Here is a 15278-nt window from a genome sequence, read left to right on the forward strand (position 1 = left end):
TGATCTATGTTCCACATCAGATATTAAACATGGGGCTCCCTGATGGGCACTTTTGCACTTGGAATCTGTAGTATTTCTATCATTCCAGCACAGATAAGCCTAACTTGCATCCAAGTAACTAATGCATTACTGGTTTTTCCCCTTCTTCTATGATGACTTGCCAACTTTGAGAGTAGTCTTAAAAACACTGAATAAAATAGTCTTTTGAGGTCTTAATCTGTGTACTACATGACGCTGATGAGAAGAAATCAAACATAATGGCACAGTTGAACACATAGCAAGTGTTAGCATTTCAGAAGCCTATTTTGACACTCAAAGGCAGAAATTACCAGACGATTATTAAAGCAACTGTCAACTCTTCTCCTATATACAGGTTAGTTTAAAACATTAAGAGACCACTCTGATCACTGAAACACTACACTTTCACCTTAATTGTGAAATACTTCCTAAGTATTGTGTCAAACATAGGGAGCACACTCAAGCCAAAGTTTCAGTAAGGCTTGTTTGTTAAAACACAAACAAATCTCCACAAAATAAATTATTTTTTTTAAAAAAAGACATTTATAAACATAGGATTAAAGTCTTAAGCACTCTAATCAACAACAAAAAATTAGAAGAGATCAATTTGCAGAAAAACTGCTTATCATTGAAAATGTTACAGCTTCTTCCAAGAGGGGTCACATAATGACATTGTCTCAAGATCAGAGAATAAGAGAGGAAAGGGTTTTCGGAATAATTTTACAAAGCCCATGGCTCACCTCCCCTACCCATTCCACACTCTTATCCAAGGTATCCTTCCTTCTCAAAACCCCTCAGGAAGGAATGCTGCCTTTCCTCTGCATATGCTTGGAGAGGGAGGTGAAAAGGGCTGAAGCTGATGCCTGACACAGGGTAACAGTGTTCACCTGGTCCATTGGCAGAAACAGCAGCACAGGATGACTGATTAGCCACTGCTTTCTTCCCTGCTCCCTGACGTTGTTTGGTGACACAGTGAACAAAACCCAGGTAGACCACTGCCCTGAAAGCTGGGCCAGCATCAAATGCAAGGCTGCATTACTTCCCCAAAACCTGAAGGGCAAGGAGCTGAACCACAGAGGGAGATTTTTTGTAGACTGGAGAACAGGTGATAAAAGAGGGACAAGCCTGCTTGGAAACTTGTTTGTCAGATACTGACACAGTGGAGGAAGCTACTAGGTAAGAAGAGTGCGGCGTACAAACCAGGAGTAAATACAGCTTAGACTAAAGGAGATTTACTGCATCTTGTTGGAACAGTTTTGAAGGTGGACAGCATTGGATATGTTTACAGGTATGAATTGTTTTATGGAGAAGAAGAGTCAAAAGTTGGCGTGCACAGAGATCTGGAGCAGGTCAGTGAGTGGATATAGGCACACTTGGAAAAAGCAAGGTAACATGAAATCATTGTGAAAACCAAGAAAAATTTAATCATGTATTTGGGATGATCATGATGCAGTACACTTTAGTCATGCTATTACATAAAACTGTAATACCTCTTTAAGCCAGGAAAAGTTTGGAACTAGTCCTGACCCACGACTGGCTTCCTCCTCTCTCTTGGCAACCTCTAATAGAACAAGAATGGCTCACAAAACAGTCTCAAACTATTACTACTGGTAACTAGCTTTTTATCACATCCTGTAATTACAGAAGTTTTGCATGTACAGAACCATGTCTGCACTCGGCTGGATTAATCTATCGTATTAATGTGCCAGGGTTTTTTAAGATTTATTTTTTTAAAAGATAGTATGCCTTCTGGAGATGGGAAAAATGATGCAAATTCTGTGAGAAATGTAAAAAAACCCAAAAACATTCTGCCATTTCTTACCTCTCATGGTACGTAGAATACTCATAAGTTTACCCAACTACTTCAATGAATTTATTTCAAATCTTATTATGTTAAAAGAACTTCCAGGCGCCTACTACTACTGGCTAACCTTTTATTCCCAAATATAATTCAGTCTGCAATTGTTGCTCCCACTTTGAATATTCAAATTGTGCATGGAATCAAAATACATTACCTAATCTGTATTTTCTCTGATTTCAATAGACCTTGAGGAGACTACAGAAAAGACCTGTAGTCAGTACTGTACCTGTTACAAGGAAGTAATTCTGGAAACAGGAAACAAAAAGTGAAACCATAAAATTATACTAGGTATCATCTGAAACATACCAGCAAAGTAGGCTAATCTGAAGCCTTTTCTGGAGATACTATCATCTGAATGAAACCTTATCCAAACATGATCCTGTGAAGAGATGTATGGTGAGGGAATGGAAGAGCCACATGCTCTGTAGCCTTCAATGTTCTTGTAGCTTCCAATTGTTAACCAATCTGAGCTGCATCGTCGAGATCCCTGAACATCAAAATCTTGAAAGCTGAAAAACAGAAAAGGTCAAAATTGCTACTGAACTGCATATGACACAATGAAGCTGCTGAATTACATGAAAATTAGCGTGAAGTTACTTTTTGAAATAAAGAAATACTACTTCTTCTGAAATAAAAAGAGCAGCTTCTCTACCCATGTAGAAATAGGATTTAACTTTGTGCTGATCCTTTATACTATGAGGACAGCAAGGATCCATTCTGTCAAACAAAATATTGCATTCACCACTTCTGTGGAATTGCAAGAAATGCAATTTTGCCACAAAACCACACATTGTTTTAATCTATAATTCTGGTAATGAAATTGTCCTTATGTGTGTTTTTTAATGACTTTCATACACTACTAAGTGATTTTAACTCAAATTTCACCACAGTTTTAGCTAATGCTACACTTATGGCAATAATATGATTTGACATTACAAATTCATCTAAACTGTTCAAAATTATGTTTTCAGGTAAGACTTTCTCCCAGTTGCACTACTCAGCTACCCAAGCATTATGTCATGAACTGTACTCAGTCAATACAATGCTAATGTGTGAGGGGGAGACTGTGCAAAACTGATCTGTACAGACAATAGAGCACTGTCAGAACTGAAATATGGTATGTATGAGTGGAAGAAAACAACATGAAAGAAAAAAAGAGTTTTATTAAAAATGAACAGTATGAAAAGTCCAGAAAGCATTCTAGCAGCTACCTACTTTACATTGCATTTATGCCAGTTAAATATTTAGTAGAAAGAGTGTTTAAATTAAGAAGTAGAGTTTAAACAAGTAACTGTTGTCAAAGCAAATACTTCATAATGAAGAGCAGTTTCTTGGGTCAGCAAGTCTGAACTGGAAACTAAAGAAAATCTGCACGTAATGCAGTTTCATAAGAAAGTCTATGAAGCAGTACTAAGTTGATGCTAAAAGAAATCAGTAATCAGAAATGAACTTGAGAACTTGAATGCACAGGCTTTTACATTACTACTTTGGAAAAGTTACAAGATACGAGAAACTGTGAGGAGCTCCCTTCAACAAAACTCAGCCTTTCCTAAACTGCAGTCATATCTATTGGCTGGTTATTTGTCCCTGACATTTTTAAGCACACCAAGAGACCTCACAGCAATGAAGCATTACAGCATTTAGTCTACATACTTTTTAATGAAAAAATCCTATGTTTCAAACACATTGAAAAAATTCAAATAAATGACCACACTGAGATTTTTTCTAGCGACTGATGCTCCAGCTAAAAACAAATGCTACATATGCAAGCAAATCAGATAAAAGGAAAGGCAAAAACCAGAGAGCACTGAAATCCTTCACTTACAGGAAGGAATAAAAAAGGTATGTGCACAACTGGCAGTTAAAAATGTCTAGTACTTCTTCGATCCACACAGATAATACAGGAGCACTGTTACCTTATAGTAATGATCTCCCCTGGGTTTGCATGGATGTACCAGCTACAGTTAACTCGGGCAGGATACTCAGAGGGCCACCCTGGACTTGTGATTGTCCCACTTGGTGATCGAATTTGTTCTGGAATATCTCCACAAGCTAAAAAATACATATATATTGAAAGTGACTTGATTAATTCCATTTTTTTTAAAAGCCAATAGGACAAAAACCCCCCACCCAATCAATCAGCACCTAATCAGGTAGAATATCAGTGAGTTAGATGACATACCAATTTAAAAACCCCACAACTTCTAAAGGAGTTTGTCATGGAACATGTCAGCCAAAAGATGTTTTCCAACACTGCCAGTGCAGCAGCTTTTAGTTATGTCAATTACTATTACAGATTAAACCAGAATATTCTATGTGGACTTTGACGACTTTATTTGGTTAAAGATTTTTTATTTTTAACTTTTATTTATAGTCTTTAGAAAGATTCAATTCACTTTAACCATGCATAAACACCTTATACTGACAACTGCCTTAGAAGGTGAAAAACAAATTAAAGCTAAATCATCAAGCAGCTGAAATTTCGTCTTAGGTAGACCCAGTGTTTGACCATCATTTAAGTACCTTCCCCCTTCCAGTTCTTGGCATGGAAATGATCTCCATATGCATGATTCTAAATGCTTGAAAGGAAAAGAGCACTTACTGCAGCAGAGAGACCTGCATAGCTACATTTCTGATAATGGACTAGAAAGCTGATATTTATAGGTCTAATTATATGCAACTGAAGCAACTCAGTCATTTGTACTCTTACTTTATTATAGGTGTAGCTTTCTGCATTGGCCTTAACTCAGCTGCTGCTCCTTCCACAGCTTGAGCATTCTCAATTCTTCTGATTTTATTTGAAGAAATGTACTTACACTTAACTTTGCACATTTTGTTTTCCTCTTTTCCCCCTCACCTAGCAGCCTTATATCCAACACCTGTCATATAGTATATACATAACCTTCACATAAAGAGAAAGGCTAGACTACACTCGCTGCAGACCTTCAAATTATGAGGAAGTCTCAGTGGTAAGAAAACACATTAAAAATAACTACCCTCTGTGCTTTTGTTTTTTAATTTTATCACTGATAGTCCAAAATCTGCCAAGCTGTCAAAAGTTACCGGGAGCCCAGTAAGTTACACACAGTAGTTTGAACACAAGAACTATTACAAATAAGGAAGCACTTCCATTATTGTCTGATCATCAAAAGTTTTTAAAATTCCTATTTGATTAAAATAGTCAATCAGAACTGATGAATAAAGAAACAACAAGAACGAACTGCATTTATAACAGTGGAAAAGTTGCAGCAATGTAATTTGCGGACAGGTTATTTTTTTCTATTTTTATACACAACCAAGCTTTTAAAATAATTTTGCAATACTACCTGAAATAAAAGTTATAATCTTACATTATTATTACTTTAAGGCATTTCTGTATGGCATAACAAATAGGCTTTAAAATATATTTCAGAAGGACTAAAAGACAGAAATGCTGACATATGTCTGAATTGTCTATATTAACTTAAAAAACACAGCAAAAATAACACTCAGGAAATTTTCGGTTTTCCTGTGTATATGTAAGAGACTAATGCTTTAAATAGTTCTTCGCATGTTCCTTTTTTGGAGCTTTATTCATGCTTCACATTCAAGTATTAACATACCTCAACTGTAGGACACAGGAGCTGCCCTAATATCTCAGGATGAAACTCACAAAATACAGAAAGCTATTTCATTTGACTATGAAATCATCCACTTTCTTTTTAATTTTTGAGCGAACCCTATAGGTGGTGCTCTAACACCATGATAATTTGGAACACAGCTCCTGTGTAAGTGATCTTTTGATACTTAATATTTATTCAGGCAATAAATGTAAAGACTTGAAAGAAAAGCTGGTTATTCAGCTGTTAAAGTAAAATAGCAGTTTAACAACAACCAAACAACATACAGAACAAAAACATGCAAAAAAAAAAAATAAGAATGTATAAGACATTTTGTACCAAGCCTGCAAATGCTGGCAACAATTCCACATACTACTTGGTTACTACTGAAACAGTCCCCAGTTTCAAAAACCTTGCCCGGAAATTTACATTACAACATACACCTGCTATCAGATATTACCAAACTGACAGACAAAATTTTGGCACTGAGAACCTCTAAAGAAGCTATTAAGTTTACCTGACAAAGGAAAATTAGCACTAAAATACATAAAAAACAATCATTCAACATGGATGAGTTCAGTTTTACAGAGTTCATCTCCAAAAACGTTAACGTGTTAAACCCTGTAGCAGTACAAACAGTAACGTACACAAGCATAAAAAGAAGAAATTACACATGAAAATCCTGTGTAACATAGATAGTGCTCTCAAAGCACATGAAAGCTTCCTGTTTTACTCAAACTCAGGATTGTTTTATCCTTTGCAGAATCAACCTTATGCCTATCATTTCTACATTCTTTTATTAAGATGTCTTTTTCTCTGTAAAGTTCACACTACAGAGCTGAGAGCAAAAGATGATCATTTGCAAAAGCATCCAATATGGGGAGAGAGAAGCAGACTATGGAGGGCACGAGGAACCAAGAATGACCACAGGCACAATAATACAGGGTGAACAAAACTCTAGAAGTGCTATAGAAAACACTGAACAAAACATTCATGTGACAAAGTGGGGGTTCAAAAAAAAGGAAATGGATTTGAAAAGCAGATTACAGCTTTCTTAACTCCACACTTGATAAATATTCATATAACTTATAACTCAGGAGACAACAGAAATCTCCTATTTGCTTAAAAATGTATAAAGGTCAAGATCAACTGTGCTGCATTTCAGAAGTGCTGTCTTTCTGAGAGAGAATAATTTCTCAGAGATTTTAAAAATCAAGGCTAACTTTTTGAAATAGAACAGTTTTAAGGGGAATATACTATAAAGACAATAGCAAGCCTTTAAAATCAGTTTCTGACCCTTTGCCTAACTAGGATGTTTCTCTTACACCTTTACAGACTATAATGTAACAAACATTTTGTTCATGTATTTGTGAATGTGCAGAATGTAAGCAACATAATGAAGGATATGGGATTAAAAAAATCCAACTATCAGCATGTAAAACAGAAATGCATCAATAGAGGCAAGCATCCTTACTTTAAGTTGAGGAAAACTTGGACTTTTAATCTCAATTGCTAGTAGCCCTACAAACATTTGTCATACAGGTCAGTTGTGTCCATAACAACTTAAAGTTACAGGAAAACTGATTAGGTTTAGAATAATTTATTTAAAGTATTAAAAATACATAAGAGAACAGCAGAATGAAAATTAATTGAGTCAGGATAAAAGGAAACAAGCCTGCAACCAAAGAAAGAAATTGAGAGGGCTGCATTGTAGAGAAGCAAAGACACCTAATGATGCATGCCCAAGGTGTTCTCAAATCTCATGCTGGTGGCTGTAATATTTGGAGGGGGGAACAAATTCCTCTTGCACAACCATTTCTACATCAATGTTGTGTCTGCTTATATTCCCTTCAATACTCTTGTATTCTATGGCACAATTCTGCTCATCCATCTCCTATCTGTTTCAAACTCTTTCCTTTGATAACCTTTACTGAATTAATCTATTTGCAATTCAGTTTGCTACTCTGATATAACTGTTCAGTAAATTGCAATACTGGACTGAGGATGTTTCATGTATTACAATGGAAAATAATGGTCAAGAGTTTACACATAATTTTCTGGTGTATATTAGACTTTCTAAAAATAGATATAACAGGTTTTCTTATTTCCTTCTCCCAGAAATTTGTTTACCATCCCACATTACAGAACATTATGGTAAACTATAGGATGTTGACTGGTCAACAGAAGAGAGCTAATTAAAAGTTTACTGTACCAAATTCAACTAGTAAGTTATAACAAGAAAATAATTAAGAAACCTATGCAAAAATTCTGTAGCAAGATCTAGAGAAGTAAAGTACCTGTAGTAAGAGTGAACAACATGTCAAAGAAAAAAGTCACTTCAGAAAAGCAGGGAGAGGGAGATTAGGGATTTATCTTCACAGTAATGCCAGGAGATTAGTTGAAAAGATAAAAGAATTAGCTTTCAATGTGAACCACAGGATGATAAGGTATGCATTATATTGGACATGGTAAGGACATGAATGCAGCTGGATAAATGATCTGAAGGTGTTTAAAACAGCTTAGAGTAAAAAGAGAATAATGTTGTGATAAAGTCTAAACCGTGAACAGGGAGGATAATTATTGCATTGTAACTCTCAGGAGCAAACGAAAGTCTTATGTGGAGAACTACAGGGGAAGAAGGCATAGGAATCTCTGCCCTCAGGTCAAGCCAAAAGGCTTTGATTTAAAATGCCCTTTGCTGTACAACACAGAGACATATTCAGTAAATACAAATCATTAATCTATATATATATATAGACAGATATCTATATATAGATATCTATCTATATATGTGTGTTCTTTAAAATGCAGAGTGAAGGGTTGGGGAGATGGGGAATTGGTTTTGCAGTTGTGACAATTATGGCTCAACATACCTCAAAGACAGACCTGAAAATATTTCTGAACTCTTCAGATTTTAAAGGCATAAACACTTGCTTGGCAGTGATAGCTTATATGCAAAGAGACAACATTCCATTAATTGCTGCTGACAGAAAAAGCATGTTCATATATTAGAGGAGTATTTGTAACTTGGCAATATAGCACACAGCAGAAGCATAAATACCAAAGGCTACAGAGGTCTGTGCTATTAAAACATAATTTAATAAGGTAGGTCACGTAGTCTTACAGGAGCAGACAAAAATTTCATTTTAAATCCCATCTCTGTACAACTGTCCAAGAAAATCGCTTGCTTGGTTTCAACACCAAGTGAAAGTTGGATTTAGAAAGATTAAAGGCCAGAAGTCTTTGGTTCTATTTGGTTCTAAACAGGAACTCTGCATAAAATTGTTCTGCTAAATATAAAGCTGTCCAGGTAGCTTGGTGAAACATATAATCTGCAAGTTAGAAAATATGTTTGGGAGACCCAATTTATCTAAAAGGAACTAAAAAAATAATTTAATTCATCACTATCTTTTATACTTGGGCTATGTACTTATATTTTAAGATGTACATACAAAGAGCAGTAAGGAAAATATTACTAGGTCAGTCCATACACTTTCTTCAGGTTGTCCTTAACAGAGCACTCCTTCCCCATTACCTTGAAATTCTCCAGTGAAGAACTTGCACTTAGTATTAAAAAAGAAACTTAGAAGTACAGTATTTATTTTTTCTGATCTAGAAATCTATTTAAAAACATAAGAACATAAGAGATTTTTTTTGTTGTTGTTGTTATCATTATTTACTTCTAAATGGATCTTTCTTCTCAGTAGTTAAGAGTTCTAGCTACCAGCTGCTGTTATCTTGTGTACAAAGTACGTTGCGTTCTGCTCTTCTTGGTACTGCCTATTTCAAGCATGCTGGCCAAAGTACTGGAAGCAGAGTCAAAAATTCCATTCACCTCCTGCCCAGCAGATGCTTTTCTGCCTGTATTGTGACCTGTGACACAACCATTGCAGTAAACAAAGGCATGAGGGGTTCTTACAATGTACCCTGAAAGCTGCATAGCGAGATTTCAGTTGACTTAGTGTCTCTCATCCATGCCAATTCCAGCAATAATTGTTTCCAAGAGGGGCAAGTAGCTATGTTGATATTTATTATTTACAGTGTGCCATAAATTAAGTGTACATGATACTTGGTGCACCAGTACTGTTAAAAAGCAACAGCATTCTTCACGATGCAGCACAAGAATGGGTAAGAAAGATCTTCTATAAATAGACTTTTAACAGTCTTTGAGTGACAAACAATAAAAGGGAAATAGAAAGCAGTCGGTGTCAGAGACTATGCACTGACCACAAATTTATTCAAAAACACAACCATACAAGTAGCAATGTAATGTTTAAAACAATACTGCAAGGATAACTACAGTGAGACATACAAGCTGTTCTCAAAAAGGACAACTTTGCATTTTGACTTTTATTTTAGGAGAAGGGGATGTGAAAATCAGTTTGAATTCTAGAGATTAGAGGCAGCTTTCCTAGGGAAAGAATGAGGCTTGTATCCTGCGACCTGCTGAGGAGCCCTTATCTCCCCGTTTGCACATATTCTGGGTATCTGTAAGATAAACCACGCCCAGCAGCTGCTGACACCACACTGCATCTGAAGAACAAAGACTGCACATCAATGCCTCAATGGCCACACAGTCCCACCACTAACACACAACAAACCTGACTGCAGCTGCTGCCCAGAAGAGGCCTAAAACTGACTTATTGGAAGAGAACACAGAAACCTTTGAGTAGTGTGTGCTGCTTTTATACCCCATATTCTCCTAGCATCTCACCAGTTTCTCAGTTTCATGAGTTTTAAATCTTTTTTCTTGTATTAAGGAAAATGTGCAGTCAAGTGCACAGTCGTTTTAGTTAAATCTAATCAGGTGAAACGCATAACTCCTGGATTTATGTTATTCAATAGTAGCAGTGTCCAAAATTACCTTTCAGTAAATTTCATTTCACAAAAACTTTACTGTGGAAAGAAAATATCAATTCAACTTAAACCAACTTTTCTCTTAGTTCAATGTTTGTATGGAAAAATAATTAAGCAGTCCACTTAGAAAGGCATAATCTGTTCATGAGCATGCAGGTATCAGTTTTATCTTATGAGAATTTTTCCATGTTCCAGTTGCTTCATTCCTTATTACATGCTGCAAAAGGCAGTAATAATTTTTATAGCCAAATATCTCTTCATAAGATACCAGGTGGCTTTCAATATTTACTATTTAAGTCATGCATGAAATTTAAACATTACAAAAAATGACTTACCCGTTGACACTCCTGAAATATGCACATTTTCAGAATGTTCTGCAAGAGCACCATTTCCTAAAATTAAACATAATGAATAAGCTAATTTCCAAGATAAAATTTGTAAAAATTCTTCAGATACCTTTTTACAGAACAGAACGAACAAACCTGAAGTTATTTTAATTAATATTAAACATGAAAGGTCCAACATAAGTTTTATCATAAATTAAAGAGAAAAACTAGAGAGAAAGTTACGTTACAATAAAAATATCCCCACCCAAGCATTGTTAGTTTACTAGGAAAATTCAATATACTAGCAAGTTAAGGAACAAGCAGAGACTGATACTGCCAGTTTTGAGAAACTTTATACATGTTAGATGGTAGACTTTGCATTTTGCATCAACGGCTATTTTATTTTCAAGAAAGGTCTGTTTCAATGTATTTTCCCCATCTCCTTCTGGAGCAAGATTTTTAAGTAAATGCTATGCAATAAAGACATCCAGGGCACTATACCCACCTACTGGATAAAAATTGCAGCCTGTACCCTTTATCCAGAAAAACAGCTCAGATACAGCAGGGAATCAGCTACCTTCAAGAGTAACACCCCACCAGTGATCATTAAAATGAAGTAGGCTTGCAAAGATGAACAAGACCCATGTGGCCATCAAGAATAAGAGACCAAAAAAGTTATCCCTTCAAACCCCATGTTTGTACTCATCAAAGTAAAAGTCTGCTAAAGCAAACATACTTGCTGGCAGGTGGCAGTCCTGGTACATGATGTGACACATCAAATCGTATTTGTGTGCATTTCTCCCTTCCTTTATCCATCATCTTTTCTTTTAATCTTTACAATAAATTTTTAGTAAAATCTTTCCAAAATTTCAGGAGGAAAGACCTACTTTGATACATAAGCTCTTTTAAACACAGGCAGTCAATCTAAAATGTAAAATACTTCACTAAGCAGATTTTAAAACCACAGCTCTTATTACTTCAAAGTTTTTTAATATTGATTTGCAGTGTCACACAGATGTCCATGCATGTGATATCAGTTGTTCTACCAGCACTGCAATGTCAGTGTACTATGTCCAGGTAAGAAGAACCTTAAATACACAAAGAAAACACAAATTCCTTTTATACCAATTTAAAGACTGTTACAAGTTGACCAAGAACACAGCATACCTAAGCAAGCACCTCAGTGTTCCTCTGGTAGAATGATTACACAGAAGATGTTTCAGGAATTGCTCCCAAGGCTGACACCAAATACAGAAAGCCGTAATTTTAACTTTTTAAATACACAACACAGTTAGAAACCTGATGATCAGAATTTGTAGAAAAATAGTAAGTTTAATTTATTTATTTTTAAAAACCAAATTCCTTGGCTCTTCAAAGTGACATGTTTCCCACCCCTTTTCCAAAGTACTAATTTCACTGCATATATTTACATACTAAGTTGCTTTGTCTCAGTTGTTAAAAAAATTCCACACTGCGACAATTCTCCCCAATGTTCAAAACACTTAAGTATTTTTATAACAAAAGCTATTTCAAATACTTAGTGAGCAACTATTTTTCAATTAAACTATTTTCAAAGTAAAATATACATCTAGATTTTTTAAAAAGCTGTTCTCCAAATAATTTCCCCACTTTGCATATCACTGACATGCCAAGGGATGATGCCACTCTAATTTTGTGTGTACAGTAACACTTAGCTCTCAATTTACAAAATAAACATCTTTGCTGGAAAATGATTTTACTTGTAACTAATTCCACAGAAGCACATTTCTGATTATTTTGTTTTCCATTATTTGCATCAGCCTAGAGAAAACATTAACACATTTCAAGACCTCTTGTCTAACCCAAAAATAACTTACTGACATTTCATCTTTCAAATACACCATGGATTATTCACCTTTTTACTTGCAAAAAGGGGCATTAGCACACACAGCTATATCTGTAGTTGCTGTTGTTGAACACTGAAAACGAACATCATGACAAAAAAGAAGGAACTCAAACATCTAGAAATATGAAAAACCCAGAAGTAATTACAGTAATTTCACGACCATAAGGCGCATCAGACTATAAGGTGCACCCGCCGGGAGTCGGCAAAATTCACAACTTTGTATATCATATAAGGCGCACCGGACTATAAGGCACACTTGTTTTTTGGTTTTTTGCACGGGGCCGGGGGGTGCCTCTGGAGGGGCCGTCCCACCTCCGCGGGGCCAGGGCGTGCCCGCCGCTGCTCCGCCCCGCCTCCACCCGGCAGCCGTGGCACTGCCGGCTCCCCCCACGGCTCGCAGCTCTCACTTCCGGGTAGGCAAATTTCTGAACTTTGTCCATCAGATAAGGCGCACCGGACTATAAGGTGCACTTCCAGGTTTGGGGGAAAATTTTAGTCAAAAGGGTGCGCCTTATAGTCGTGAAATTACTGTACATTGAAGACAGTCAGTATCTGAGCACTCCATTGATGCTCCCAGAATCTGAATTCCTGCCAGGCTGCCTGTACATAAAGACCAGTAAAACAAAAACCCCAGAATATTAATGAAATCAGCTCTGATAAAAATACAACAAAACATGAAAATACTGACATAACACTGAAGTGATGGAAAACAAAGTATATATATATAAAAGACAAAAACTATAAATCAATAATAGAGAGAAGTATACTAAAATGGGAACTGCATCCAAATCCCATATGTGTTGATGTGTTGACTCAGAATTAATAGGTTAAGAAAACTTCAGCCAGTACCTAAAGAGGGAACACTTGAATATTTGCCTGCTAAATATGCTTTACAATCTAACAATCTCTCTAGATAAAGTGATGTCAGATTTACTGTCAAACTAACTTCAGTGATTAGTCAGAAGTGGCACTAATGTGTGATGATGAAGCCTGAATTCAGATCCAAATACTACAATATCAAAGTAAGTTCTTTTTAAAAAATAAACTCCCAATTAATGATGAGACATCTCTTAGATTATTACTTCCTTTTCTATTGAAAACTGTCATTGAAACAGAGTGTGTTAGATGCCATTTAAATGTTATTAACTGCTAACACCTTTATGAAAATTTTAGGCAATGATCCTTATATGATCTCACCAAATAATCACATATAAAGTTAGCCTACCAGAAGACCAAAATATCAGACAACAGATCAGAAATTTCCATTAAGATATGGGAACATAATTATCTTTGAAATTCCTGCTAGTCTATTTAACACAGTAGAATATGAAAGAAAACGTAAAATAAAATTTCTTAAGTCACCAGTAAGCTTTATATATTTCTTTATGAAATATTAGAAATATTTACTATTTATGTCCATTTCTACCTGAAGTTTTAAACTGAAACAGGTGTCACTTAATAAAACTTAGCACTAGGTTTGTTACAGGAGTTTGACAGCACAGCACTGGAAGCTACACACCAAGAAGCTCCTGCCTTCTGTGCTGCCTATGAGAAACCAGGATTGGTTTTTTTTAAACCAACATCTTTCATCGTTAATTTTTTCTGGTGACTTCTTAAAAGAAACCACTTCTGTAACCAGGATTATACCCATGTTCTTCATGTTCTTTTATAAACACTTAGCACAAATACAGAACAGAAATGTATGTCAGCTTTAGCCCTGCAGCCTAAGATATAGTCAGCAACTGCACCTAAGTTAAAAATTTCAAATGGACAAGGATCAAGATAAAATCAAGCATTCAATATGCTTTTTCTAAACAAAACAAAGTCATAAACAGAATATGAGATTTTAACCTACTGACTACCTGTATGTTAAGCAAAATATGGAAAGTGCTTTTTAATGGCTTTCTACTGAGGTGCACATGAGTTTGTTGCCACTATTCATGGTAATATCTCTAAAGATTTCTTGACTGCAATATAAAAAAAACTCACCCAACTGGTTACTAAATGAGTTGGACTCTTGATAGAACATTTTACAGCATGGAACAACCTCCAACTTTTGAGGTGGCTTTCTGTCTTCAAATTTTAAAATCTCCCAAATGTTCAAAGGAAGAACGGTTATGTTCAAGTTGTTCACTCATTCTTACAGACGTATCCATACAATTTTATTTTACTTTCACAGCACAAAGCCAGACCTTTTTACCTCCACCACTTTTTTCTGTTCCACTCAAAACCTGTGGGCTGCAATGCCACCTCATCCAAGGAGCAGGCAGAGAGACAGGTAGTTCCACAGACACTTTCGAATCCTTTCGATTCATGCCTCACAGCTGACTGACCACAGAAGCAAGAATGACACTAGGTCTGCCTTCAGATTTTCCAGGAGTTGGAGAATTTCTCCCCTACATATCCATATGAAACTACGGTAAACAACCCATACCACACCCAGAAAATCCTGACACTGTCAGCATCAGCTCCCAATATCCTGGTCCAAGACTCTTATACATAGTCTGGAAAGGTGAACAGAACTAGGCAAAGATAAACCCCATAGCATTGGAAGGTATTTTGACTCACTAACTACTTCTGAGTTTCATCATAGATAGGAGATTAAATACAGGCCAGGGGAGTAGGTTAGCAACAAAGAAAATGTGGCAGCAGAAAACACTTCAACTAAAGAGCAAAGAAAAAAAATGCTTTCACACTTGAAAAACATGACATGTTTGGAAAAATTACCTGCC

General features: G+C 36.0%; 1 protein-coding gene across 1 annotated transcript in view; it reads right to left on the reverse strand.

The window, feature by feature from the left end:
• LRP12 (LDL receptor related protein 12) overlaps positions 1–15278 on the reverse strand; it is a 51367-nt gene that overhangs the window by 11983 nt on the left and 24106 nt on the right. The window contains exons 2-4 of the mRNA XM_033068056.2: positions 10671–10727; positions 3796–3931; positions 2186–2388 (exon numbers count right to left, since the gene is read on the reverse strand). Coding sequence (XP_032923947.1) covers positions 2186–2388; positions 3796–3931; positions 10671–10727 — 396 coding nt within the window. The remainder of the gene's footprint in view (positions 1–2185; positions 2389–3795; positions 3932–10670; positions 10728–15278) is intronic.

This window comes from Catharus ustulatus, chromosome 1 (assembly GCF_009819885.2).
Source record: "Catharus ustulatus isolate bCatUst1 chromosome 1, bCatUst1.pri.v2, whole genome shotgun sequence".
In the NCBI taxonomy this organism is placed as follows: Eukaryota; Metazoa; Chordata; class Aves; order Passeriformes; family Turdidae; genus Catharus; species Catharus ustulatus.